The 26,737-nt window shown below is 45.5% G+C and overlaps 1 protein-coding gene across 1 annotated transcript in view; it reads left to right on the top strand.

Moving 5' to 3' along the window:
- The first annotated feature begins 779 nt into the window (after positions 1-779).
- Positions 780-26,737, top strand: part of SYNPO2L (synaptopodin 2 like) — a 39,913-nt gene continuing 13,955 nt past the window's right edge. Inside the window, exons 1-3 of the mRNA XM_064463590.1 lie at positions 780-1,068; positions 16,558-16,709; positions 19,571-20,232. Coding sequence (XP_064319660.1) covers positions 964-1,068; positions 16,558-16,709; positions 19,571-20,232 — 919 coding nt within the window. The 5' untranslated portion in view covers positions 780-963. The remainder of the gene's footprint in view (positions 1,069-16,557; positions 16,710-19,570; positions 20,233-26,737) is intronic.

Raw genomic sequence — 26,737 nt, forward strand, 5'->3', positions numbered from 1 at the left:
TCTGTACCCACGGAGGTGCAGGCACCAGGCATCCTGCTTGCTCAGGAGCGAGCCAAAAACTCTGCGATCTCCATTCCCTCAAGACCAAGAGTGACAAAGGTGCAGGGACATCCCCAGTCTTATGCCCTACTGTGTCTACATCAGTGCCAACAGTGCTTTGTGACATCACTGGTGGTGGGTGATGTCACAACAGAAAAGCCAGTCCCACCTGACAGGGAGCAGGTTTTGCACTTGTCTCCACAAGGGAAGAAATCCTACAAAACCAGAACTTGTATGGCGGGGAGCTGGGCGCGCTACTTATAGAAGCTCCTCGGCCTCTCCCGGTGTGGAGCAACTTGCCAGGAAGAAGCAAGGGACAGTGTGGCCGAAAGGCACCTGCCCAGAGCAGGTGGCAACTAACGGCCCACCTGGATGAGCCTTTCCTGTAAGGGGAAGCAATCACTCCCTCTCCTCCAGTAGTTTGCTCTACTGTGATTTACTGGTATCAGAAAGGAGAGGTTGCTCACTCCAATGCTCTGAACGCTGGAGCTGCGGGAACAGGCTTTTCCTGTGCAGGTGCCCCATGCCAGGCATTATGGAGAGATAAAGCTCTGGAGAAACAGGAGGTGCGCTATTTTCAGCTATGCTCTGGTGAGAGATACATAGAGTATGTGGAGGGGGCACAGCGGGTGAGATTGACATGACACATGTGTTAGACAAGTCTGGCCCTTTACCAAGAGCAGAATCAAATGCCTAATCATAGGCAGAGCAGCAGCTGTGAGTGCAGAAGAGCAGGGAAGGCTGGGCTTGACGGTGTCAACTCTCTTCTTGCATGTGTGTGAACTGGAAGGAGAAAGTGATCAGGGGACTCTTGGGGACTGGAGAATCGTGTTAATAGTGAAGATGGGAGTAGAAGATACTGCCTGTTAAGAACTGGAGTCTGTTTTGAAGTTGGGAAGAGAAAATATCCAAAGTGCAGTCATCATGGGAGCTGAAGAAGAAATCCTCATCACTCTGTCTGGAGGTGCCCCCTGGGGCTTCCGGCTGCAAGGGGGTTCAGAGCAGAAAAGACCCCTTCAGGTGTCAAAGGTAGGATCTTGATATGTGAACTGTGAGGGCATCAGATATCTATACAAAGTTGGGCATATTTCACTACCGTTAAGGGATGCAGGAACTCCTTACTGTGGCACCAGATTTTAAAGGGAAAACTTGGGTGGAATGGTGAAGCAGGGTGAGGGGTGGGGTGCAGGTCCTGAAATAGATGCTATGAGGTAGAGACAAGTGTCAGGTGAAGACCTGCTTCAGTGCAGGTCTGTACAGCTCAGACACTTTATAATCTGAACAACTCTCCGCAGTTAGTTGTCAGCAGAGATATGATCATAGTGACAGTGCAGGAAAAAGGGTTCAGATGTGGAAGCTTCAATACTTGGGTAAGACATCCACCTGAGGAAAAAGTAAGTTAAATCAAAGCAACAAAAGCCATATTTATAATTCAATTCAACTGTCCCTAACACTTCATTACTATATTCCAGCTTTCAAAATAGATGCACATTTCTTAGGGTCTTTTCTGGCAGTGAAACTTTCTCAATACTGTCTGAAGTGAATATTTTTGATGCTTTAAGCAGCAAATATTGGTTTCATTTCAAGAATTAAAGAAAAGCAGTTGTTTGGGTGGGAGATGAAATAATAAAAAAGGAATGAGCACAAACCTTGAGTTGCACTACTTTTGATAAACAGCTGTTACTGTTCTCTTCTCATAAAGACTACTCAGTAGCTTAAAAATTAGGAAGAATCATCCTCTTATTAAGCTTGTAACAGCTGCATTAGTCTTGACACAGTGATATCTTAGGATGTCTCACAGAAGGCACCCAGCAGCAGGAATGAAAAAATGCTATGCCCAAGTGCTTCTGTTACCTTAAGTAGACTGTGCCTCTGACACAGAATTTTAAAATTAAATGTTCTGTGTCATTTGGCTCACCCCAAGTCAAGGAGTGTTTGCCTGTAACTTCAGCCAAATAGTTTGGAATACCATAGCTCGGCTGGATGTTTCTTACATAGAGAAAGATGTTTCTTACACAGAGACTGGATGTTTCTTACATAGAGAAAGATCATTTTTCTCCAGGAAAACAACTTGTGCGCATACTCATAGAGCTTCAGGTGCTGAAGAGAAAGAATCAATATCCTTGAAACAGGTATCTGGCATCAGTGGTTGTTAGGAAAATGGGATTTTCAGTGGCCACATAAACTCTCTAGGGTCTAGGATTATTTTGATTCTTTTTCCCCCAACAGACATGAAACTGTGACTGAAGAGGGAGGAGATACTGAGTGTCTTATAATGATTACTCAGGACTGAACAGCAGCAAGAACTAGCTGTTACCCAGGTTAAGTTGCACCCTAAGGTGAATAGAATATTGCTCAAGGACTAGTAGCACTTCTGGAAAGGTATTATGTAGAAGTAACTCCCACACAGAACTGGGTGTCATACCTTAGGTCTAGCAATAAAAATATATACATATTTTGCAGTACTTTGATATTGCCTAAAAAATAATTATGGAAAATATAATTGATACAAATCCATTTGAGGCTTAAAGTATACATCACTCTTCAAGCAGGACTTTGATTTTGTAATTATCATTTGGGGCTATTATTGCCCAGGATTTAATGGCATCCAGGTGACCATACATACTCACTGTCTTAAAGGCAACACCTTTTAAACAGTCACCAAAGAAAGGATTTACGTATCCTTACTGGGAACCCATATCATATCTGAATGTAAACTGCTTAAAAGAGAATAAACCACCAGCAGTCAGGGAGTAACCTAACTGTTCTCTTACCATGCAGAAAGTGGAAGTTTGAATCTCTGTTTTCGGCTCTTTGAGTTGAAAGAGCAACTCTTCATTCTTCTGCAGTTAGGATTCTCCTCCTGACACCAGCAGGATGAAGTCTGGGCCAAAATGCTGTCTGCAAAGCATCTTCCAGAACTCTTTAGCACTGTCCATTTGGATATCTTAAGAGCCAAATATGGGAATGGTCCCATCACTGAAGAAGCCTGACCAGGGATTGTGGCCATATGATATAGCATAGAGAAACAGGGCAGTATTGTGTGTATTTCTATTGGTTGTTTAAGTTGGGACTCAATGTGGATGAGCAATTTGCTCTGTTCGGCTTCCATCCAGGAGATCAGTGCCATTGGGCAGCACTGGGAAGTGTGGTCAGAGGGAGGTGTCACTGAGATTGAGCCTGCCTAGCAGAGGTAAGCTCAAATAGCAACATTATGTTTATTGGTATGCTAAAGAATGTGTTGTACATGTATGGAAGGTCAGAACAGATAAATGAGACGGTCTGTTAGTAAGCTGATTGCTGTCACATAAAGAACTCTTGGGAGAAAGAGAAGTGTTCACATGAGACCAGGAAAACTTTGGCTTAGCAGAACAGAAATATTAGCACTGTGCTTCTTGTGGCAAAACCTATTTGGACAGAATGGGGAAGGACAGAACAGGAACATGGATGAATCTGGAGAAAATGTGATAGGAGATACAGACATGAATATCTGATGGGTGCCAGGAGATAACCTGAGTGGATACAGCTGGTGTCTCAGGGGATTCCAGTGCTGCCATTTTAGGCAATTTCAACTTCTAGACTAGAAAAGTTATGGTAGTAACACTAAGGAAAGACGTTTACCCTTGGATGCCAAGTCAAGTTGTTTCTATATACCTTTCTGATGAAAAAGAGCAAGAAAAAGCTATTTTGGGCCTAGTAAGTGGAAAGGAATCAAGCATAACAAATAAGTTCTATAAAAATTATATACATTGTAGTTATGCGGAGATGCTGGAATTGCTAGACTGGACTAGGTTAATGGTCACGCCATCTCCTGCTTCCTGTTTCCTGAAACTGTTTCAGAGGAAGTCGTAAAATTCACCAATGCATCTAATTTTCTAGTAATGCAATGCAGAGGGAAATTCTTTCACCCCAGTTGATTATCAGCATGCCCTGTGTAGTACATAAGAATTGACAGTCCTGGTGTTTTTCTCTACACATAAACAGATCATTTTTTGTGAACAGCTAGTGCTTGATTTGTCTGGCTGAATCTTCTATGGTTTCTGAATGAAGATTTGATAACATCAAGTAGCCACACATCCCAACACCTAAATGTTGCACAAAGTAGGATTTCCTGTTTAAGTCCCTCTTGTATTAAAAAGCCCTGAATAATTCATCATTTTACATTATTAATTTACACAGTCACAGGTCTTCTTGCCTTTCTTCTTTCTGAAGTTTACATCATCTTCTTTTTATTAATTCTCTATATGGAGATTATGATAAAATCAATCGCTAATTGTAGTTGTTGGTATCTTTTTTCTTTTTCTCCCCTGAAAACTCTTCAGGTCTGGTGTATGCTTTCTTTTTTCTTTTTTTTTCTTTTTTTTTTATTGTTAGATGAGATGGTATTTAATGACATTAGAATGTTTCAGCATTATTCTCTATCCTTTTGAAATAAATTAATGGGCCTCTACCTGATTATTTTGTCATAAGCTGTTCACAATGATGGCTTAAATTATTGGCTTTTTTCAAGTTGCAGCTAACTCAGAATGCACAGTGAGCATATGTATTTTGAACCATACTTTCTAGTGCAAAGTATTCAACTGGTTGCAACTAAACAAAGTAAATGAATATGTTGGAAGAGGGCTGTGAACCATTTTTCTACAGACTGAAAGGATGCATAGCTGTAGTTTAAACCATTTGACCAAGCAAGGCATCATTTCTAAACCTCAGTATAGCCAACAAAAAGGAACAGAAAAGCAGCTGGATCTTAACATGCTGGATCCAGCTGCCACAGAACTTCTGTGCCATGCAAATCCCTGTAGGTTATGAGTTCAGGGACACACCCGGAGGAATATGCTGGAATTCTTGTGGACAGCCTCTTGGGTCATATGTAAGTAGCCTCATGTTCAAGTAACTTTATGGAGCCAAATCAGCTTGCCTGCCTCAGGATCAGGGAAACACACATTGCTTCTTGCAGCAGTGCCCAGTGGATATTGAGGAAAAAGCTCAAATGTAAATAACATAAGCAAGACCGAAATGCTAGTATTAACACCAACTGACTATATGGTTCCAGGTCTGTAACTGCAAATGTCTATTCGTCTTGTCTTGAACTTGTCTACAAGAGCACATACTGACTATTTTGTTCCCTCAAACAATCATTTGCAGTGTCTGGGTGCTAAAAATGTCATGTATATATGAGGAATACCATACTGATGAGTATATGCAAGGGGTATCATAACAATTCAGTCTCATAAAAACAGATACTGTAAAAGGGGAGGGTGAGACAAAAGAAGAACCAAAAGAAAATTTATTAGTGTCTGGGGAGCCCTCAGTGAGAAAGAATAGATGATTCTTAAATCAGGGTTGTTTTAAAATACTTAGTAACGAGTAAGCTGAAAGAACAGCAGACATTGATATTCTCTGCAGGCAGATACACAGCAGGATGAAACATCAACAGAGGACATGAATAATTCTGCAGAAATGAGGAAGGATTGGAATACGGAGAACTAGAGAAACAAAAAAAAAGGGAAAATAAAGAGTAAAGAACATAAAAAGAAAAGGAAAACCTACATTTTGTTCTTAGTTACAGCAATGTCCCTTTAAGTGAAATTAGTCAAACTACTGCCATACGAGGACAGGCTGGGAGAGCTGGGTTTGTTCAGCCTTGAGAAAAGGAGGCTCAGAGGGGATCTCATCACCACGTACCAGTACTTAGGGGGCAGCTACAAAGAAGATGGTTCCCTTTTTACACGGGGTCCCATGGAGAGGACAAGGGGGAATGGACACAAGTTGCTCCTGGGGAGATTCCCATTGGACACGAGAGGGAAGTTTTTCACAGTGAGGACAGTCACCATTGGAATAATCTCCCCAGGGAAGTGTTTGACTCGGCCACGTTGGACACCTTCAAGGGTTGTCTGGACAGGGTGCTGGGCCATCTTGTCTAGACTGTGCTCTTCCCAGAAAGGTTGGACTAGATGATCCCTGAGGTCCCTTCCAACCTGGGATTCTGTGATTCTGTGATACTGTGCATTCATATTTGGCTTATTGTGATTCCTAATGAATCTTTTAACTCTTACTCAGTGAAGCAGATAAAGTATAGTGGGATTTTACACTACCCCTTCCCAAAATAAAGCTGATTTGGTATAGCTCAGTAGCTGTGGTGCACATGGCTCCATAACACAACAAATCTTTGGCCAGAAACAGCCAACAGGAAAGAAGGAAAACAAGCATAAAAGCAAGAAACAAAAAGGATCCATAGATGGCGAGATTTTTATCTTAGAAAGGCTGATGGAAAAGTATGTGGTCCTGACATGCAGAGCATTCCTTGCAAGGAGAAGCCATAAATGATGAAAAGGTTCACCCATTCTGAAAAGAGAGTGAGAACAATACCATCAAGTTCCTGGAGGATTTCTTTGCAATAAGGATATGTGCATCAAATGCACTTGAAACTTAACAAAATGTAAAATAGCTAGTCTGAGAAGAGTCATAAGATAAGACATAAGCATGAAGTCCATAATCAACCCAAGTAGAAACATAACATGGAACTATATTAGGGTAATATTTTTCACAAAGATGAACAGGGCAGCTTTAAGATGGTGCAAGTGCATGCAAAGCTGCCTTTATAATTCCTGCTACAGAATAAGATTTATTCCATGAGAGGGAAGCCCAGTTACTTACTATACAAACCAAGGAAGACACTTTTACCTCCAGCATAGTCTGGTGCATGAATAATACTGAAGAAATAAGTGGAAATTGGAGACTTTCCAGCTGGTACTGATAGTAGAAGAGAAAGACCTGGGCATATTAGTGCATCACAAGTGGCTAATGAGCCAGCAAAATGATGCATCTCTGAAAAAAAAAAAGGCAAACATAAATAAATGAGCCTCGGGTAGCCACATCTAACTGAGATAGGAAGGTACTGATATTACTGTCTAATGAACAAGTGGGAATTCACTGGAAATAATCATCATATCTATGGAGCCAGCCACTTTCAAGCAAAACTAATTTAATGTAGACCAGCTTTAGAAAATGAGGGGAGGAGAGAAGGCTTCTTTCACCTAGCAAAAGGTTGAAAGATACGATCGCTGTCTACAAATAGGTGTTGGGCAAATACCAGCAGGACTGTTCAAATATAGGACAGCATGTCATCAATCAAATGTGCAGAAAACAACTAAACAGGGAGGTTCAGCAACAACTTTCCGATCTGGAAAAAGAACTGAAAACCTTTTGCAATCAGTTTATGAACTGGAGTAAGCAATATGGCATCTGAAACAACAGAGGATTGGCCCTGATAACTCAAAAGGCTTCTTTCAGTTCCCTGTTCTGTACAAATGCTCTGCAGCAATGGAGTGAATTCTTCACAGGAGCAGCGACACAGGATTGTATAGCTTCTAAAACCAAGAATTGTTTTGTCGTTCAAGAGCAGTTCATCACAACCTGCTTTTTGCATCTTTCTCACATATCTCCACTCTCTCCTGCATGTTTCTCTGCTGCCAGTTCACTCTTTCTCCTGTCTCCTCTGCCAGATATCCTCGCTCCCTGTATGCTGTGCTGCTAGTCCCTGTGACCCACGGCCTGGCTGCTCTGTCCCATTCACCTTCGCTCATGTGACACTGTTCCTGCTGGAGATGCTAGCTCTAACCCAAATAGTTCTGATAGCTTCCAGATTTGCAAGCACCTTCTCTTTCTCTCCCCCTTTCAGTGGGCAGGCTGTTCTTTATCTGTTTTCACAAATGTTTACTGCCACACCTTAAAAAGCACTGCTGGCAGCCTGGTCAATAGCAGTCACTAATGCTCATTTTGGAGGGCCAAATATGTCTGCCAGTGCTGTGAAAGGAGTGCCTCAAACAGCTTTGGGAGTGATCCTGGATATGCTTTATGGCCTGTTGGCACTTGGGCAGGTGCCACCCTTGGCTGCCAGCAAGGGAGCACAGGCTGCAGCGCTGGTGGAACTTTCCAAGGAGCAGCTGGGCCTGGCAGTCACTACATGCCAGGAGAATGTGGGGGGGCTCCAGGGCTGCTGTCCAGCCAAGACGCTGCAAGCTCTGCACAGCACTGGGAGAGTGATGAGCAAGGCACAGAGCTTGGAAGAGGAGCTCTGCCCTTCCTTCTCAGCAGAGATGGGGGGATAGGACCTTCAGGACAATGATAAGACGGTGGCCTAAACAGAAAGCCATATTATCACAGTTGCAAATCACCATTACCGATTGTATCAGTTAATGATCTGGTTCATGATTCCTTGTGCATCACTGGAGCTTGGAGCTACCTGCAAGGGGAATAGCCTTATACAGGAACTCCCTCTCAAAACAAGTACAGAGAGCAGACTGTTTGGATGGTCTGAATCAGTGGTTATACCATTCCCTCTAACTACTCGAATCTTGATTTATACTCTATGTTTACTCTCAGGTGATCTTTAACCATTTGTTAAACTTTTCCTTTCTCATTTCCCAAGCCATCTCACTCTTTGTTTATTCTTTTTTTCACTTCCTACCTTCCCTCCAAAGGACATGAGGCAGTCATGCCTATGAAGAAGTGTGATGTCGGTTGCTCCTGGTCTTTTACACATTACTGTCCTGAATGGTTTCTCCTCTGCTGTGTGACCACAGCTGTGCTGCCCCATGCTTTTTGCTTCCACAAGTTGTCCAAGACTTCTGTTTGAAGGACACTGCTAGAACAGTTTTCCCTTTCCTCCTTGCAAAGTGGAAGAGTCTAGGTAGTTTTGTCGTTACATCCTATTTGCCCATTAGCAGGCAGGCGTGCTGGAGGAATCTCTTGACAGAAGACTATCAGCAGTTGTGGTGAAACCACGCAAGCTACATCTATACCTGGTGCATTAAACGTACCTGGGACCACTCTCTGGCACTCATGCCAGCTGCTACAGAATGGAACGAAGCCCAGCAATTAACCTCTTCTATTCTCCCAAACAAGATGGCTGCATGCAAGCTGCCCACAGGCAATGGCTCTGGGAATGGCCTGTTCTAGCTCCCAAACCGTGCCTGGGAGTTGTTCTGGGCAGCATTAACAGCTCTGAGCCAAAGATGTGCTAAGGAACATTTCAACAGTTTGCTACAGGCAATTGCAGTCCAGAGCCCAGGTTCATTCACTGGCATTACTCAGCCTGCTACTTGCTAGAACTACTGAATACCTCTATGAAGGCTGAGCCTGTTGTGTTTTTTTTTTCTTTATGTTCATACCTACAAGATGCTTACAAAGATGCTGCAAGGTACAGAAAGGTCTCTGTACCCAAGTTCCCTTGGAATCATTCAGGTGAATGGGGTATTTGTCTAATCTGTACCTGTGGCTGATCCTAACCTTGCTGCTGCTGAACAATGGTCCTCCTCAGACCATTGCTGAGAGGCTCTCTTAGGGTTAATGAGTGCTGTGTTTTGCTACAGTAATCCACACTTGCAAATATGATTAATGCTGTGTACAATAACTTTTTGCAAACATGTTTTTTTGTCTTGGATCGTATCTTCATTCTATCAAAATAATAGTAGGTATATCTTCTAGTTTGCCTTCCCTCAGCATAAATAGTGTGGAGGCATATTATACTTAAGACTGCTGCTGTTCAACAGTTGGTAGCAGCTGAAAAGAGTCCTCTGTTCTGAGTAAGGGTTTTGTTCAGAGCTTGCATATCCTCACTGCCCTTTAGAGCACAATAATAGCATGTAGTGCTAAGGTTGAGAACACCTTGTTCTGGAAGACTGAAGCCATGTCTCTGGATGACTCTGCCCTGTGTTTACGGCTTTCTCACTCCTTCTGTGCCAGTCCAGTGCCTGTCCCTTTAAAGAGACATTTTGGTGGCTGGATTTGCTTGAGCTCTAATTCCCTTAGATTTTGATCCTAAAATCTTTTATGTCAAAAGGAACAAGGCTGAGCCTCTAGAAAAGGACCTACATGGGACATGTGTAAGCATGTTTCTTCTGAACATTCAATTGCTTTTGTCCCAGCAGCTAAATGTGGGCACTGGGACTCTCGCTTTTTGATAAACTTATCTGTTCCTTCTGGATCCTTGCTTCACATAAAAAACCCTTTATATCCTGCTGTTTACTCTGCTGAAAATAAAATGCTTATCAGGTACTTTTAGTATCTATTCTAGTGCATGTAACATTATTCCTTTCATTGGTATTACACTTCCCTTGCTTTTCAGACAATGTTCCATCGAGTAAGAAAAGGCCATGGAGATAAAGCCTCTTCTTACCTACCTGCAGCCAACTCTGGCTAGATACTTGTTCCCAGCAATGATCCCTGTGCCTAACTTTTTCCTTAGGCAAAGAAGGTGGATTGTTTGGAGTTGTTTTTCCCTAACCCCCCTTGTATTATCATGACAAAATGCTCTTTTTAAGGCACTTGGTTTCAACAGAGAGGGAAAACTAACAACCCTGGATTGTTTGCGTTGGTTTTTTATCAGCCTGTACCCCCCGGTACAAATCAGAATTAAGTCTAGTGCACAAAAAAAGTTGTTCTCTCTTTCCCACATTGAGATAGCAATATCCTCCTCACCAGTACACTCATAGGCGGTAACATATTACAGTGTATGCACTTAATCGATTGGCCAGCACCAGCATCTTCTGCCACTAAGTTTCATCTCTAAATCCCTTGTCCAGAAGCCACCCAAGTCTGTCCTGCTGCTCAAGATACCTTCTCCTTTGCTGTGTTCATCCCAGAAAGTGTGTGTTCTCTCCCTTCTTTCTCTATGTAAAGACTCCCTAATTAAGCTTCACTGTGGATGACCTGTGAAGTAGGTCTGCAGAAACACTGGACCTGCTTTACCAAGAGGCCTATCATCCAGTGTCACCTCTGGTGTTTCATCAGGAATTTATTGGAACTAAATAGAGAAGTGTAATTGTAATGGTTAGTGTTATTATAATGGGTTAACTATTCTACTCTAAAATAGCTTCCAATAAAAATATGGCATTGCCATGATGTGATGTTATTCACATACTTAACAGACAATGCAGGTAAAAGAATCTAATTGGATCTCTGTGTTCAGGTGGGCAGATGAGACGAAGAAAATCTAAGAGCCAGAGCAAAAGACTGTTGAAACACTTCCAGATTTCCAGGCTCTTGTCATTTATTGCTCACAGTCTGAGTGTCTTCTCCAAGGTGACACAAAAAAATCACCCAGGTCTCCTGAATCCCACTCTAGTGCTTTAGCCACAGAGGTATCCTTCCTTGCACAAGTAAAGATTAGGCCCTGGCCTGGCCTTGGAGGAAAAAGAAACCATTCCAGTAACCAAAATTATATCAACACAGATGTTCAGAAAGAAGAAGAGGTAGAGGGTGTTTATTTCACAGAATCCCAGAATCCCAGGTTGGAAGGGACCTCAGGGATCATCTAGTCCAACCTTTCTGGGAAGAGCACAGTCTAGACAAGATGGCCCAGCACCCTGTCCAGACAACCCTTGAAGGTGTCCAACGTGGCCGAGTCAAACACTTCCCTGGGGAGATTATTCCAATGGTGACTGTCCTCACTGTGAAAAATTTTCCTCTTGTGTCCAATCACAATCTCCCCAGGAGCAACTTGTGTCCATTCCCCCTTGTCCTCTCCATGGGATTCCGTGTAAAAAGGGAGTCTCCATCTTCTTTGTAGCTGCCCCCTAAGTACTGGTACGTGGTGATGAGATCCCCTCTGAGCCTCCTTTTCTCAAGGCTGAACAAACCCAGCTCTCCCAGCCCATCCTCGTATGGCAGCTTCCCAGTCCTCTGATCATCCTGGTGGCCCTTCTCTGGACCCCTTCCAGCCTGGCCACATCCTTTTTGTACAGCGGGGACCAGAACTGCACACAGTACAGTTTCTGCTCTTGCATCTAGCAACTACTGTGTTTGTAGTTCAGTTGAGCAGGAAGTTCAGGGAGGAGCAGACCCAAATGCTGGTTGGCTCCTGCCTGAATTCATTCCCTTTGGTAATGCTTTACACTACAACAAGGCAGTTCTTACCTCTCCATGGGAACTCTGTGACAGAACTATATTTCACATAAGGCTGGGAATGAAATTTAAACACTGCCAGATTGCCATGGAGTGTTGGACCCCATGGCATTGTAGCTGCTGAGGGAAGGGAGGCAGCTGTGTGATGAGAGATAAAAATCAGGGTGTGGAAGGGGCATTGGATGGGAAGATGACTTGTACTCAATATGCAGCTCTGACTTGACCTGAGTTTGCTAGGTTGCTGCCAGAAAGATTTTAGGAGATTAGGGGAAGACTGATAATGTAATTTGTTTTCCTAACTTACAGATTGAGCTCTCCCAATGAGAGGAAGTGGGAGGTGCCTTGGGTAAGCAAGGGGGAAGATGGCCTGAACCTGTCACAGCTTATTCCTGAAGCGCTGCAAACCACTTCTGATTATCCACTGCATATTTCCTGTGTTATGAAGAAGCAGTGCTGGCCAGCATGCAGGGTGTTTGCAAAATTTCAAGACAGGTTCCCTGGGCTGAACTCAGGCAAGATGTGAAGCCACTGAGTTACTATCAGGATTACTCTATTCTTATCATCCCAGCGTGTGTTCACCCCCCAACATACCACTATCTAAATATAGTCCCTACTGAAGGACAGATGCTGCCAAGTTGCATCTGACCCCCTCCTCTCTTGCATTCTGTTCCCGAAAGCTAGGCCAAATTCCCCTGAGACATGTCCAATAATCAGCATGTCCTTTTGTCTCCCCAGGGCTGTACAAGGAAACTTCTGTTAAAGCCTGATCCTAGCCCTGGCCTTCCTGGCCTCTCCTAGCACCAGCTTTCCCTTAAAAACCTTTTCTTCTTCCTTTCCTCCTCATTTGTTACCTTCATCCTTTTGCTTTTTTACCCTCAGCTGCTTCTGTCCTTTCCCTCCAGTCCGATTCAATAATGATCAATGAAAGGAAGAGGGCAAAATGATGGAAGAAAACATGCACATATATGTATGTACCTAGGTGCTGCAGACACCCAAACCTCTCTGACGAGCTGTTTTGTTACAACAGAAGTGCTGCCGAGAGGGCAGCGAGATAGACAATCTTCTGAGTAAATGTGTTTCATTCCTTTATAGTTCTGGTTTTCCACACTGATTTGTATTTCTAGTAGCATAAATCAGTAAGACCCTGAAATTGGGATTCCCTAAACCCAGCTGAAATCTAACCAGGACATTCCTCCCATGTATGTGGCCAAGATGTGTCATGGGGGAATGCGTCCACTGAGGCACAGAGTGGTAAGAGTAACAGACAGTTAAAGAGGCTCAGAGAATTTATGGGGTTCCCCCCACCAAAAGGAGAGGCCAATCCTTTCAGTATGTGCTAGGAGGTCAGACAGTCCCCCAGGGCCAGGTCTGGGGCTACCACTGACCACTTGTCAGAGTCCCTCAGTACTGCCTCTCACTCACCCAAGAAAGCTCTCCAGGGATCTGCTACAGGAAGCAGAGAGGATATCTCTTTGAAATACCGCTTTTCCCATCCTTTCCCATCTCTTCAGAACAGCTGCTGGGTGAGACTTTCCAGCCTGACTGCCGCCTGAGCAGAAGCTCCATTAGCGATGCTTCATGTGGCTCTCGGTGCCCAGCAGAGGGCATCTTTTGGACATGGGGAGCAAGTAGCTGAGCCTGAGGGCAGCCTGACCTTCAGGGTGGGCAGTGAGCCTGGCCTTTGGGCTGGGCAGCCACCCTGGCTTCGGCCTCAAAGGCTCAGAGCTGATCCTGCTGTGAGCAAGACATGCAGGATATGGGTTGCTGTTGAAGGTCTCTACAGCACCATGCTGGCCGTCATATAATAATAGGCAGGCTTGTGCTGATCTCTGTCCAGAGGCTCTCCAGCCTCTGGCACACTGCACTCTGCTGACATGGTTGTGGATTAAGTCCTGTCCTTTCTTCCTTCTCTCCCTGCACAACCCTCTTCTGCCTTTAACCCGTTTGCTTTCCTCCCTGGCAAATGGACTGGGGTAGGGGGTTGTCATTAAATTGAGGCTGTGGGTAGCTTGTTTCCCTCTGCCCCTGGGAAGCAGATTCATAAACTTCCAGGAAGGGATGTGTAAAGGGATGTGGGATGTGGGATGTGGGAGACTGACAGCCAGGAACATTTATGTGCTATTTTACGACCATGTAGGTGTCTTCCTGCACTGGTCCTGTTTTCCCAAGGAGGAATAGAGACAGGGAGAAGTCCCCTCCTGGACTGTAGAGCTAGTTTTCAGGCTCCTGCAACAGCACTGAAGTAACTATAGTTGTTTCAGCACATGGGCCTCTGCCATCCTGGTAAAATCTGAGCACAGACCAAGCCAGAGCCAGCATCTTTACTAACCACAAATGAAATGCATTGTCTGCTCATGTTGCTCAGCCCACATGGGGCAGGTTGTGTCCCATCAGCCTGCTCTGATCTAAAGGTGCCTGAAGCAGCAGCCGGCAGTGTTGTGAGCACAGCCTGACCCTCCCAGCCTGGGAATCCCAAACACTTCCTTGCAAAGTCCTGCAGTCCTGTGGGACTAGATGATTGCAGGAAGCTTACTGGCTCTGTTCTGGGTGGTCACCAGCCCACATCCAGTTGGTTTTAGTGAGCATGGAGGAGTATAATGGGATGTGAGGAATGCTCTGAGCACCTGCTGACAGCCTTTAATCCCCAGTCCGCTCGCTCCATAATTGGGCGAGATACTCAGCAAGTGTGTTCCCATCCAGTGCTGAGCACTAAGCACTCGGTCATGGAGCAGCAGTTGGCCTTTTACGGAATATGAGAAAGGGACCCTCCTTCTAACCTCTCTTCAGCTTCCTAACTCTCTGCATTAGCTGCTGTCAGTAGGCAGCACTGGGAAACATATCTGCTATCTCTTCTTAGTTAACAGTTGCACCTTGAGGAAGTATCAAGAAGCAGCATTTATACTGTAACAGCAGAAAAGTGGTTCTTCAGCAGTAGTTCATTACAGACGCACATGTTCTCATTCCAGGCTCATATTAACAAGAAGGGAGATAAAGGGCTAAGATGACAGAGGCTGATGGATGTGTCAACTGGGATGAGCCAGTCCCTATTTTAAGCATGTAGGCAAAATTTGGGGTCAAGCTGGGGAGGCTGCAGAGTGATAAAGTGACAGTGAACACACAAACAACTCAGAGCATAGCCCTCCTCTTTCCACCTTCTTCCCCAACTCCTCTCAGTCCTGCTGACAGGCTGACCTGGGAGGAGAGCTCCTCTTGCCTGCTACCACAAGTCAGCAGGGCTCAGCCCTGGGCATGTGCACACCCCACAGGTGCAGAGGGCCTGGGACCTGAGACCAGCCAGCCATACCACTGGACCTCCTCAGGGCTTCAGCTCTCTCCTGCTCCCCTCCTGCCCCTGCAAAAGCAATGACAAGGCAGCAATCCTCTCACATCCACTTCTCTTCCCCAGGGCTGCCACGGGAGTGCAGGCAAAGTAGCTTGTGTGATTTTATAGCTGAGTCTTGTTGCTTGAGCAGCAAGGCTGTCCTGCTGTGCATTACCTCTCTGCAGGGATCTGCTGTGGTTTATTCACTGCACCCTCTGTTACACAGCTGTGCACTTATTTGTCTCTCACTTAACTGCAAGATCTGAATAAATATTCTAGAAGCATCTACAAATCCAGTGTATTACTACCTTGGGCATGATTCACCCTGACCCAGTGGTTTTGCCCAGCTATTCTTTTACGTGCAAAATGAGTGCATTATGGGTGCAAGCTGTCCTGCAAGACTATCCCATTGGTTGCCTATACAGGAGAGGTCTGTGGTTTTGGGCTGAGTGGGCATTTCATTTGTTTGCTTGCCCTAACAGAAGGCTAGGCTGGGTTGGGGGTTTCAGTAAGAAGTTTAACTGATGGATGGTGGAACAAAAGGGAGAGGAAACACTTGGTGTAAGATGGGCACGAGAGGCCAGATCTAGGAACGAGCCTGGAGCTAGAGACCCAGACTCCATTTTCAGATACAGCAATGCATATCCTGCACAGCTTCTGTTAAGGCTAAAGATTTACTCCCACATTTACACTCATGTAAGAGGACACCATATGTCCTGATGCAGTTGTCCAGAAATATACTGGCCAAAGCCAATAGAGCAGGAATGCTTGACAGCAGGAAGTGCCTCAGAGCCACCATCTCTTCCTGATGTCAGCCTCCCCAAGCATGGTACCTGCAGGGAGGGTCTCTGTGTGTCAGGGATCATACCAACATTGTAGGGGAGTACAGAAGGACACACAGCCATGTGCAGGGATAGTCTGGAAAGAGTTCCTGTTCCCTCTCTGAAGCACAGACTCCCTACGCAACTTAGGAGATAGGGAGCAAGAGGACAAGAGCCTGTAGGTGTTCGAGTCTTTCATCTGCACTGGTGGACTCAAATTGTGTCAGTCATCAGGTCAGGCCTATGCTCAGCAGAATGACTCTTGGAATTAACAGGAATAGAGACCAAAAGGAACAGCCAGGGCTCATGCAAGAGGACTGGTCCTCTTTCTTGGCAGCACAGTATTCTTAGGCTTTATTTTATTCTGTCAGGGACAGAGGAATAGAAGGGCCAGCAGGAGGCAAGCAACTGAACTAAAGAGTTGCTGTTCTTCCCTTCATCCCAATCCTCTCTCTTCTGCTTTTCCAGATCCGAAAGAGAAGCAAAGCATGCCGTGGAGGCCTGTGGGAAAATGATGTGCTAATATCTATCAACGGGAAGTCATGTGCTGGCCTCTCCCATGCTACTGCCATGAAGATCATTGACTCCTCCAATGGCATGCTGAGCATTCATGTGAAAAGGTAACCTGCTCCCAAGCATTGGTGCTGTGACAATGCAGGCAGCAGGGCAGCTCCATCCAGCGCAGCAGCTATCCACACCTAGCAGAAGGAAGGCAGGCAGGAAGCCTTTGGTTTCTCCATACTGTGAGGTGTACTAGGAGGACTTCCCCATGGCTAATGTGTGGCCATCCAAAAGTTTTGCACTGTCTGTGTGCTGCTCTCCAGAGTGCTGTGGCTGAACTGGGGCCCAGAACTCTCTGCCCCTGCCCCTCAGGATGGAGAGGAATGTTTGCAGTCTGACGGCTATGCCACAAAGAATGAGCAATTTAGGCTCCAAGCAAATGCCATAGGGCAGGTCATCTCAGCAATTAACAGAGACTCCAGCTCATCCCGGGTAAATAACTGTTCTGTAGAACTGGATTTGACTACACAATGGATAACTGAGCCAAGACAAGCTTACCTGAGTATTTACTACAGCAGGCCATTGCAGTCTGATAGGGTGTGAACTGACTTCCACAGAGGTGTTAGCTGAGTCCCTTTTTGCAGGAAGAATTAGCTCTAGCAAAGTCTCTAGTCCAGCAGAATACTGGAGACCAGGCTCAAATTTAAGCGCAAAAATGGTTCCCGTAACATCCCTGGTTCTACCTGTGCTAAAGCTAACCCAGTGCCTCAGTGCATGCTGGATGAGGCCCAAGCTGTAAATTAATTGTGTAAAGACAAAGGCAGCAAAGCTGTGTGAGGTCCCAGCTAGTCCACACTACTGCCAAAACAGAAGTCACCCTCACGAAATAAGGCTCTCATGAAGGGGGCTGGGAGACGTAATTTTTAAAACCCTGAAAAGACACTGCACTGTGAGCAGTGGGGAGGGACAGCCATGCTGATTGCTGCCATCTGTAAAGTGGGGGCAGAAATGGGCAGTGCTCAGAGAAGGAAAGCCTGAGCATGTAGGATCTTCCCCTTGGCTTCAGGGAACGTGCCGGTGCCTTCTGATGTGCTCACCCCATACCCTAGCTGTGATTAAGTGGGATGAGTGAGCCCTGCACGAGGTGTCCAGAATATCTCCTGGTCCTTTGCCAAGGCCTTATCTCACCCCGTTGGAGGCCATCTGCAGCCAACAGGTGCCTGGTCAAATTCCAATGAGCCAAAATCAGCACCCTTTGAATTAGCAAAGTGACAAAGACAGGCTTCTCACAGCCCTCTGGGAGTCAACATCAGATGTCTTGGAAATAGTGTAACAAGTTGGCTTCATCTTGGGGTAGTGGACAACTCATCAAGTACTGTTTTCTGATCACGTCTCTATTCTCACTTCATATTTATGTTCCCAGAGAAAATACCAGTCAGTCTTGTTCAGAAAGGAGAGGTAGCTGGATTGCTCTGGAATATGCAAGGTCATATGTATATGTTTGTAAGTGTGGGATGTGTGTGAAGAGAAAGAGAGGGAGGGAGAGAGATTGTGACCTGACAGTGCAGAACGAGAGAATCTGACTTACAAGCTGTAATGCTTTTCCGTTATCTGGCTGAGTGTTTAAAGAGGAAGGACTGCTCTATTTTGGCTGTGAAGCTTTGTGTTTGCCCCCCAGTGAGAGTTCATAATAGCAAATATTATTAAAAAATAAGCTGTCAGATAAATTGCCCCACCTTTAGCTTCCACAAAGGTTTGCATTTGACATGAGTATAAATTTTTCACAGTTCAGAAATCGTATTGAAGTAATGAATTCCATACTTTTTTACAGAGGCAATGCTGTCTGCCTGGCTTTCCAGTATGCATGCTCAGAAGGCAAATACTTAGGACTCCTTCATAACTCTAACAAGCCCTGGTGACTCTGGCAATGGAAGGAAGAAGTTCCCTGCCCCATCTGTATGGTTTGGAGTCAAACTGCTGTTGAAATCCAGACTCACTCTTAAAGAGAGGGAGAGCAGAGCTGGCTCTTTTCCCATCTGCATAGCCAGTTCTCTCTCCCTCTGGCAGTCAGCAATCAGGCTAACTGCCCCAGTCTACCCTTCCCCTACTCTAGTCATCCTTCCAGCTGGCTAGATCCTTCCATCCATCCTTACAGGCTAGAAGTTCCTATGTCTAAGCCAAAGGCAAATGCCACCATGGATTGGGCTGACTTGCATGACTGCAGTATGGTCATCAAAACCCAGGCAGTGGTAGCTAGCTTGCAAAGCAGTCCCACAGAAAGCAGGCCACACAGATCAGGATGGACTCCTACCACAGGATAGCAGAGTCCTACCCCCAAAAAACACTTGGGTTTTTTTCTCCAAGTATTCTTCAAGTTTCTTAATTTCTTCAAGTATTCCTTTAATTTCAAATTTCTTCAAGTATTTGCTATTTACTCCCATGTACAGGTCATGGCAAACAAACAGCACCAACTTCCTTGTTCGGAGCCCTCTCTGAACCAAAGCAGTTTGGGGGATGCTGAGCTCCATAGAGCTGACACAGCTCCATGGTGCAGTCCCAGCTTCAGGAACAGCTGGAGTGCAGTGTGGTGCCTGAGGCACCACCCAGCCCCAGGCAAGCAGCAGACTGTATGAGTATGTTCCGCTGTCCTGGGGAATGTTTGCTATGCAGGAATTCACCTCCCCAGGAGAAATGCCTGGGGAGCTGATTAAGCTGTCTTGGTAGATTTTTACGTTCTCAGGGCATTCTGATTTTCAAGTATTTAACACCTGGCTTTTGAAGAGTCATGAAGCACAAAATCAGGATGTAGCTGATGTCTGAGATGAGTCTACCCTTGGTGTCTGCACTTCAGGTGTCTGTACCGCCTGAAAGACACCTGAAACACCAGCTCAATCCTTACTTCTCTCTCATATATGGGAGTTTCTTGCCAGCTCGGCCCCACCGACCAGACCTCGCTCACTGCTTTTCCTTCTCCTCACAGGATAGTTGGTGGGGACCAGACTGGCCCATGGCTCCAGCACTGCCCTTCTCCAGGGCAACGAGTGCTCTCCCCGCCATCCCCGCTCAGCCCCCCAGCACAGCTACTGAGCCCTGAACCAGCAAGAGCCCTGGTCACCGCACAGCCCTCGCAGCCACAGAGGTTGCAGAGGCACCTGGAGAGCCTCACATCACCACCAGACAGTGAGGCTTACTATGGTGAGACGGACAGTGATGCTGACAATGTGGCCCAGGAGAAGCACCGACGGGCTCGCAAAAAAACCCCACGCTCCCCGCCTGACAGCACTAACAGCAAGGCAGATGCACCTCAGGATGAGGTGTCCCTGTCTGAACAGAGCGGCTACGAGAGCATGCCGGAGGCTGCTGTGCAGGGGGAACCTGAGGTGGCCAGCTCTGTCGGGGTGGCCAAGAGGGAGATTGCCTGCCCACCTGGCAGCCGCACAGACACTCCAATCTCAGAAAGCGAGGGACAGTTGCAGCCACCGTCGATAGAGGGACGAGAGCCTTCTCCAGAGGCGATGCTCCTGCCCCATGCCACCAAGGCTATCCGAGCCGAACGCCATCTCATCCCCATGGTGGGGCCAGTGGAGCACCCGGTTGATGAAGACCTAACCACCACATATGCGGAGAAAGCCAAGCAGGCCAGTAAGTCCTCTGCGCCCTGCCACTCACCCATGTCCTCTTCCTATGCTGGATCTCTTTTCAGAAGCCTCATTCCTGCAGATGTCAAGTGCGTTAGGTCCTCTAGCTTGGGAAGAAGCAGAGTCAAGTCAGACCTGCAGGGACAGGGGTTTCCTATTGCAGCTTTGGCACTGGACCCTACTTCACCCAAAATGTCCCAAACAACAGATCAGAGAGGGGTCCAGGATCTGGGAGTCACTCATAGAAGCTGCAGCCACACACCAGTTATGCTCTAGCACCTGTATGTGCTGGAAACAGGGTGGAGGTCGTTGGTTTCTTTAACACTTTGGGCTGAAGAAGACTCAGGGAAATTACGGTGTCAGGAAAGAATTTGGGGATTAAATTTCCCAGGCCTGGCCTTTCAGAGATCTCACAGCAGCTCAGTTTGCTCCTTAGCTATCTCTGTGTCCAAGGACAGGGCGCTCAATCCAAGGGGCTCCCAAGGAGCCCCCTGTCAGCTCAGCTTCCATGGGCACAAAGGCATTTAGTGTTACACATGATTAAGGACCACACAGAGATAATTTTCAGTCAGCATTGCCCTAGAAGCGTGTTGTCAGTACCTCATTTATTTCCTTCACCTTGTCAGGCTCAGGGAGGGGCTTGTCTACATCGACTCTCAGAGCATGTTTTCTCTGCAAGCACTTACTGCAGCAAGGATGTCCATGTCTGGCAGCACCTGGTGAATTCTGGTAGAATTTATCACTTCTTAGGTTTCGGCAGTGGAGGGCTGCCAGCAAGGACAGGTGGGAGCTGTTAATCAGCTTTTGAAACAGTTCCTTGTAGTGGGACCCCTACTAGTTAAGACCTCTCCAGGTGGAATAAAGTACTAAAAAATGTGGTAATGAACCTGAAGCTACATTAATTGTGAATATTTTTCCTGGTTTCTGCTACACATGGAGTATTTCAAACCCAAACATGAAGGCAGAATAAGATGTTACTGGACTTCATAGTTGTGATCTATCCAATAATATTAAAACCAAAGTAATGAAAAATTTGTTTTCATATGAGTACCTCAGTGTGCAGTATGACTAATTTACACTTCTCTGAGCCTCGAAATAAAGCAGGTTTTTAGAAAGTGACTTAGATGGGGGACAGAATGGGAAACTAAGACACAGAAAAGTTACTAGATGGAAGGAGAAATAAAGCACAGAAATTCTAACTTCTGATTCTCTGGTCCAAATGCTAGACATTTTCTCCCAGACCAGATAACATCACAATGCAATTGTTAAGCCTCTCTTTTCTCTTTTCCTTGGGCTGAACAAGCCTTTATCTATTCTGCCTAAGGGACCCTACAGAGATAACTTGCAAATCTGGGCTGCTTCCATCAAGCAGGGCACTATCTTACTGCTCTGCCCTGTGTTGAGAGGACAGACTTGGTTGGGTCCCTTATGTCAGGCCCTGCGAGGCAGGACAACTGACCTGGTGCCTTGCATTATTTCTTCCCAGTCTTTAGCACTCACTTTCCCTAGGACAGCAGAGAAAGTAGCAATTTTAGCCTCCTGAGGATGAAGCTATTTTTTCCCCCTTTGAATAATGTACAAGCATGAGGCAAATGTTGAGAAAGGCATGTTCAGCTGCTCCCTGCCACCTGATAGTCCTAGCGGTGGATGAGGAATTGCTTTACATCAAAACTTATTTCTATGGACAGCGTCAGTACAGAAGGCTTCCAAGAAAGCCATGTATTTAATGCAGAGCATTTCTGATGGCAAAATAATATCCCATGGCAGAAGGTGATGCAACTCTATTGACAGCTAGAAGTAGGGTTCCCAGAAGCACTGCAGACTGAGATAATATTTTATTCTCCTATTACCCCTCCACTGCTCACCCCCCTTCTGGATTATGGTTGGCCATGGGTGTCCTTATATAAGAGTTACTCTGCCATGGATGGCAATTCACATGGCCAGCTTGGCCTTTTATTGGGTTAGGAATCTTGGCAGTAAGTGTGAAGTCAAAACTCTGTGTACTGATCACGCTAAGCGCAGCTGCCGTTCAAACAAAAGTCATAATCAGCAGCCAGTAACTCTGTAAAGGAAGCAAGCAAGGAAGGAAGAGGGGTGGAAGATGTTCATTATGTGGTAAACAACACTAAGGAGCATGAGGATGTGGGACTGCTGAGCTGCACTGGCTCTATGGGGAGGTTGCCTGCAGAGAGGCTATCGGCAGGGAGGCACACGGTACACAGCATCTCTTGCCAGAAAGATGTAGCCCTGGCAAGGATGTCCGGGCATGCATTGGTTCCGCTCTTAGAGCTGCTTCAGGCTCCCATGGAGCCATCAGAGTTTAAAGCTCTGTTTCTCTGCCTTTCCTTAGCAATACCCACAGCACAGTAGCCTACTCTGGGACATGGAGAGTCCTGGGTTTTGCTAAACAGGAATGCAAAATCAAGTTCTTGGTTTAGAAGCTAGGCAAGTTTTAAAAATCTGAGTTAACCACAGTAAGTGTCTCGGATGATCAGTCATGGGAGCCTGAGGCTTGACATATACACAATAGACATTTAAGGACCATTCTGCCTACCTAATCAGATGTCCACCTTTTGGAGCACTACCTATCCAAATACATTCCCAGTGCACCTGCTCAGCACACCCTCCTTGCCTTACCACAGCCTTCTCCATTATAGCTCCCACGACTGCACCATAAGAATATGAAAAACTCCTTTTTTATTTGGTGGGACTGTTACCCAGATGGTTCCTCACCTTTTCTGTCTAGAACATACTTGAAAGGAGTATGTCTCATGCCTGCTTTGATGCTTTCTCCAATTCTGGGGGTATTTCTCCTGTCCTTTGTATTAATTCTTTCTAACTTTTCACTGTCATTTTTAAGCTACAGACACTTTCTCCCTTTCCCACCTGTCCCTGCACCTCAGGCAAACAGAATTGCAGGTATAGCATTTTGACATGAGTATAGAGAAACATCAAATTTCTAGGTGAATAACTGAAATCCCTGTCAAGAACAGAGATATATAATTCTTTTGCATACCACCAAGACTGGCAACTGACATTCTTCACAGCTCTGTTGCCCTGCAAGGATCTCAGTAAGACTGCTATCGCCTGTCAGCCCTTGGGTTTTCTCAAACTTAAGATCTGTAGCTCTGCTCTTTATTTCCTATCTCTAGAGCTTTTGTGGACCTTTGTCCTCACTGCATGCTTTCCAGAGCTCTGAGCTTTCCAGATCATAGGCAAGTTGATTCAGCCCCCTTACCTCCCTTTTTCTGAATGATTTTCCTTTGTTTGTGATGTTGTTAGCAAATTCAGTCTGGGATGACTATATACTGTCCTCAAGATCATCAATGAAACCAGGAAATGCTTCCCATATTTGCCCACCATCTTTCCTAGTCTCACCATGATGGGTGATCAGTCTTTGTGTTCTGATTGTTACTGATTAATTTTCTAATTTTCATGTGATTGACATTTCTCCAGTACATGTATTTTTTTGCATCAACACCACCAACTCTTGCCAACAGCTGCTTTCCCTGCCTTTGCTAAGAGGCTACAAATCACATGGCAATTGCCGGAGGTGACACAGCTGTAACACCTGCTTTGTACTGCAGTAATACAGGAGCAAATGGAGCTCACTTATTTATACTAGGCAAGGATTTGACTCTGGGAGCAGAGCACAGTCTGGTGGCAAGTACCAACAGCCTGAAACAGGGATTTGGCAGTGGGTGGGGTGGAGCAAAAGAAGCACAGGGAAGAATGGGCAGCAGCTGATGGTGCCACCTCATAATGCCCTGCATGTCGGCATCTGCAGCTCTCCTTCCCCAGCAAAGACACAAGGCCTTAGAGCTCCTTAGAGAGGCAGCAGCCCTTGGAGTGAGGTTTGGGCCTGTCTCATTCCAAAGTCCCTGCCCTATCACAATTTGCATATTAGTACTGGCTCATTTTTTCCAACCTGTGGGATGAAAACGTACATCATCCCAGCCCTCCATGGGCCACGTGTTGTGGACATGCTCAGAAACCACTCAGCATTGCTGATGCAGACTAGTGGGGCAGTGTGGGGAGCCACCCACCATCCAAATGTGGGGAACTTGCCCTACAAGTAATAGGACTTCAGTCTTCATTGTTACCCAGTAGCTACTAGGCACCCTGGTGTTTTGCTTAGTGGGGCAAGAGAAAGGCCAGCAAACAGGGGCCCTTTGCTGTACTTTGAACGAACTACAGGAGAGCATTCATACTTGTCAATAGCCAGTATTTTGCCTAATCTGGAGAAACAAAAGTACTAATTTCTTTCCTCCCCACTAAAACAGTAATCTGTGGGGAAACTGGGGATCTTTAGGGCCTCAGTTCGTCATCACTGTAAGGGCCAAGCTGCATCCCTCCCTGAGATGATTTCTGTGTTGCTTGGACAGTGTAGAAGGAAAGGAAGAGATAACAAGATAGAAAAATACAAATAAAAAAAATCTCAATGAGTTTCAGATTAGCAGAAAGCAGGAGCTTGTGTCAGGGAGAATCAGACTACAGTTGTCACAAGTAATTGCTAGTGAGGTTTTTTTGTTTCCCACAGCTCCTGCAGTGTCCTCCTCTGCTCACACCACCCTCAGAGGCTTGGGATCCATCTGTAGCCAGGGCTGCTTCTGCTCAGCCACCTGTGCTCTCTGAGGTGCACTGTATTTTCACTCCCATCCTCAGGCTTTCTCACAACTGGAAATACCAATTGCTAGCAGAAGACAGACCCACCAGGACAGCTGTCTAGTCCTAAATTGCTATCACACGGTAGGAATTTGCTTCAGTGCAATTAGTTCTTCAAAATATCTCAATTTAAACTTATCCACTGGACTATTTTAGCTCCCAGGACTCAAGAGCCTCTCCATGTACGGTAGGGGAAGGGAGGAAAAAATGGGTGGGGAAATTTCCTACTCTGCTTTATATGGGCCTGGCTGCCTGCACAGAGTCATCAAAGTTACTACATTCCATATCAGAAAAGGAAATCCTTCTTGTTTAAAGCGGATGTACAGCAGCATCACTTGATGAGATAGGATGCTTATTTATAAGTGGCCTGTTCAATGGAGGGTCATACAGATTAACTCTTAAAAGAGTGACTGCAGTCACGTTTCTCTGCAGAGAGGGTGAGTGCAGCAAGCCATCTATCAGCCTGTTACAACTGGTATGAGCCACAGGAGTTGTGAACAAGATAAAGTACCTAAATGTGTGTTTGAACTTACTGCACCACAATGCCTATTTGGTTTTCAGCTTTAGAAGTTGTGACTCTAATGAGCACAGTTACATGGTTGTTAGGCTAGCTTACTGGTTTTGCCATTCACTGCAGTTTAGAAGACCAAAAGGTTTAGGCTAGTAATCAATTGTCCCCATCCCACCTGCCTTGAAGCAGAATAGAAAAGCATTCTGCTCAGACCAGGAGATCAAAATGAATCGCCTGAACTACTGATCTTACAGGAAGTCTGTTCCTAGCAGTATGAAGCAATGCTGAATAACCCTTGGCATTTGTTACTGAATGAGCAGCCACCCACTAGGAAAACAAGGACAACAGCCTCCATGGCTGAATCACAGATGGAGAGTTTGATCTCTCTTCAGCACACATTAAACTGGAAATTGCCCCCACTTCGGAAATCAATTTACATACACTGGTGTATGCAGTCTAGTTGTATGCCTTTGCTTAAGAATATCCCACTTAATAACTAACATTCAGTTTTGAATTCTCTGCAGCTTGGAAGGCATTTATTAAAGAAGACAATGGTGAGAGAAACACTGTGCATCTGGATCTGTCTTCCTCTGGTTTTAGGCTTGAGTATGGCATTGCAGCTTATGCCTTCTGTTTATGTTCTTCTGGCAAAACCAGAGTGGTTTTATTTTCAGGCTGATGTATTAACCGTTTAGGGTGAAGACAGAGATTTTAAGATAGTGTTGTCTGTCTCGCTACCGTGGATGAATTTTTCCTTCTTTCTTGAGCCATCTCAGAAATTGCCATAAGTAATTGGCAATCTCCCTCAGGTATACTTACTGGAGACTTCCAGCATCGTTCCCTTGGGCATTACTCTTGTCCAGCATTTCAGTGCAGATGCTGTACGTTGCAGCACTGGAAGTAAGGCTTATAAAGCTCTACTCTGCTTCACCTTTGTACCTCACTGCTATCCTGCTGCCCCAGAGCCTGACAGAGACATGGACTTAGCTGAACATGTGCTAGCTCAAGATAAATTTATCTGTATATAATATTCTCTGGGAGGGGAAAGATCTTTAGTATTTGAAGATGTTTGGAGGAAAGCTGTGTGTAATCCCTGAAATGGAAAGGTGCATACTCTTTTGTCCTAATCTTTCCACTATATGAGATACCATTTTGAGCATCTTTTTCTCTATCTATCTATCTATCTATCTATCTATCTATCTATCTATCTATCTATCTATCTATCTATCTATCTATCTATCTATCTATCTTCTCTATGTTGTTATTGTCAGCGCAGGGACTCTGACTCTGGGTCACAGTTCCTCAGACATTGTCAGAGGTCATTCATCATCCT

This window comes from Phalacrocorax carbo, chromosome 12 (genome assembly GCF_963921805.1).
Source record: "Phalacrocorax carbo chromosome 12, bPhaCar2.1, whole genome shotgun sequence".
Classification (NCBI taxonomy): domain Eukaryota; kingdom Metazoa; phylum Chordata; class Aves; order Suliformes; family Phalacrocoracidae; genus Phalacrocorax; species Phalacrocorax carbo.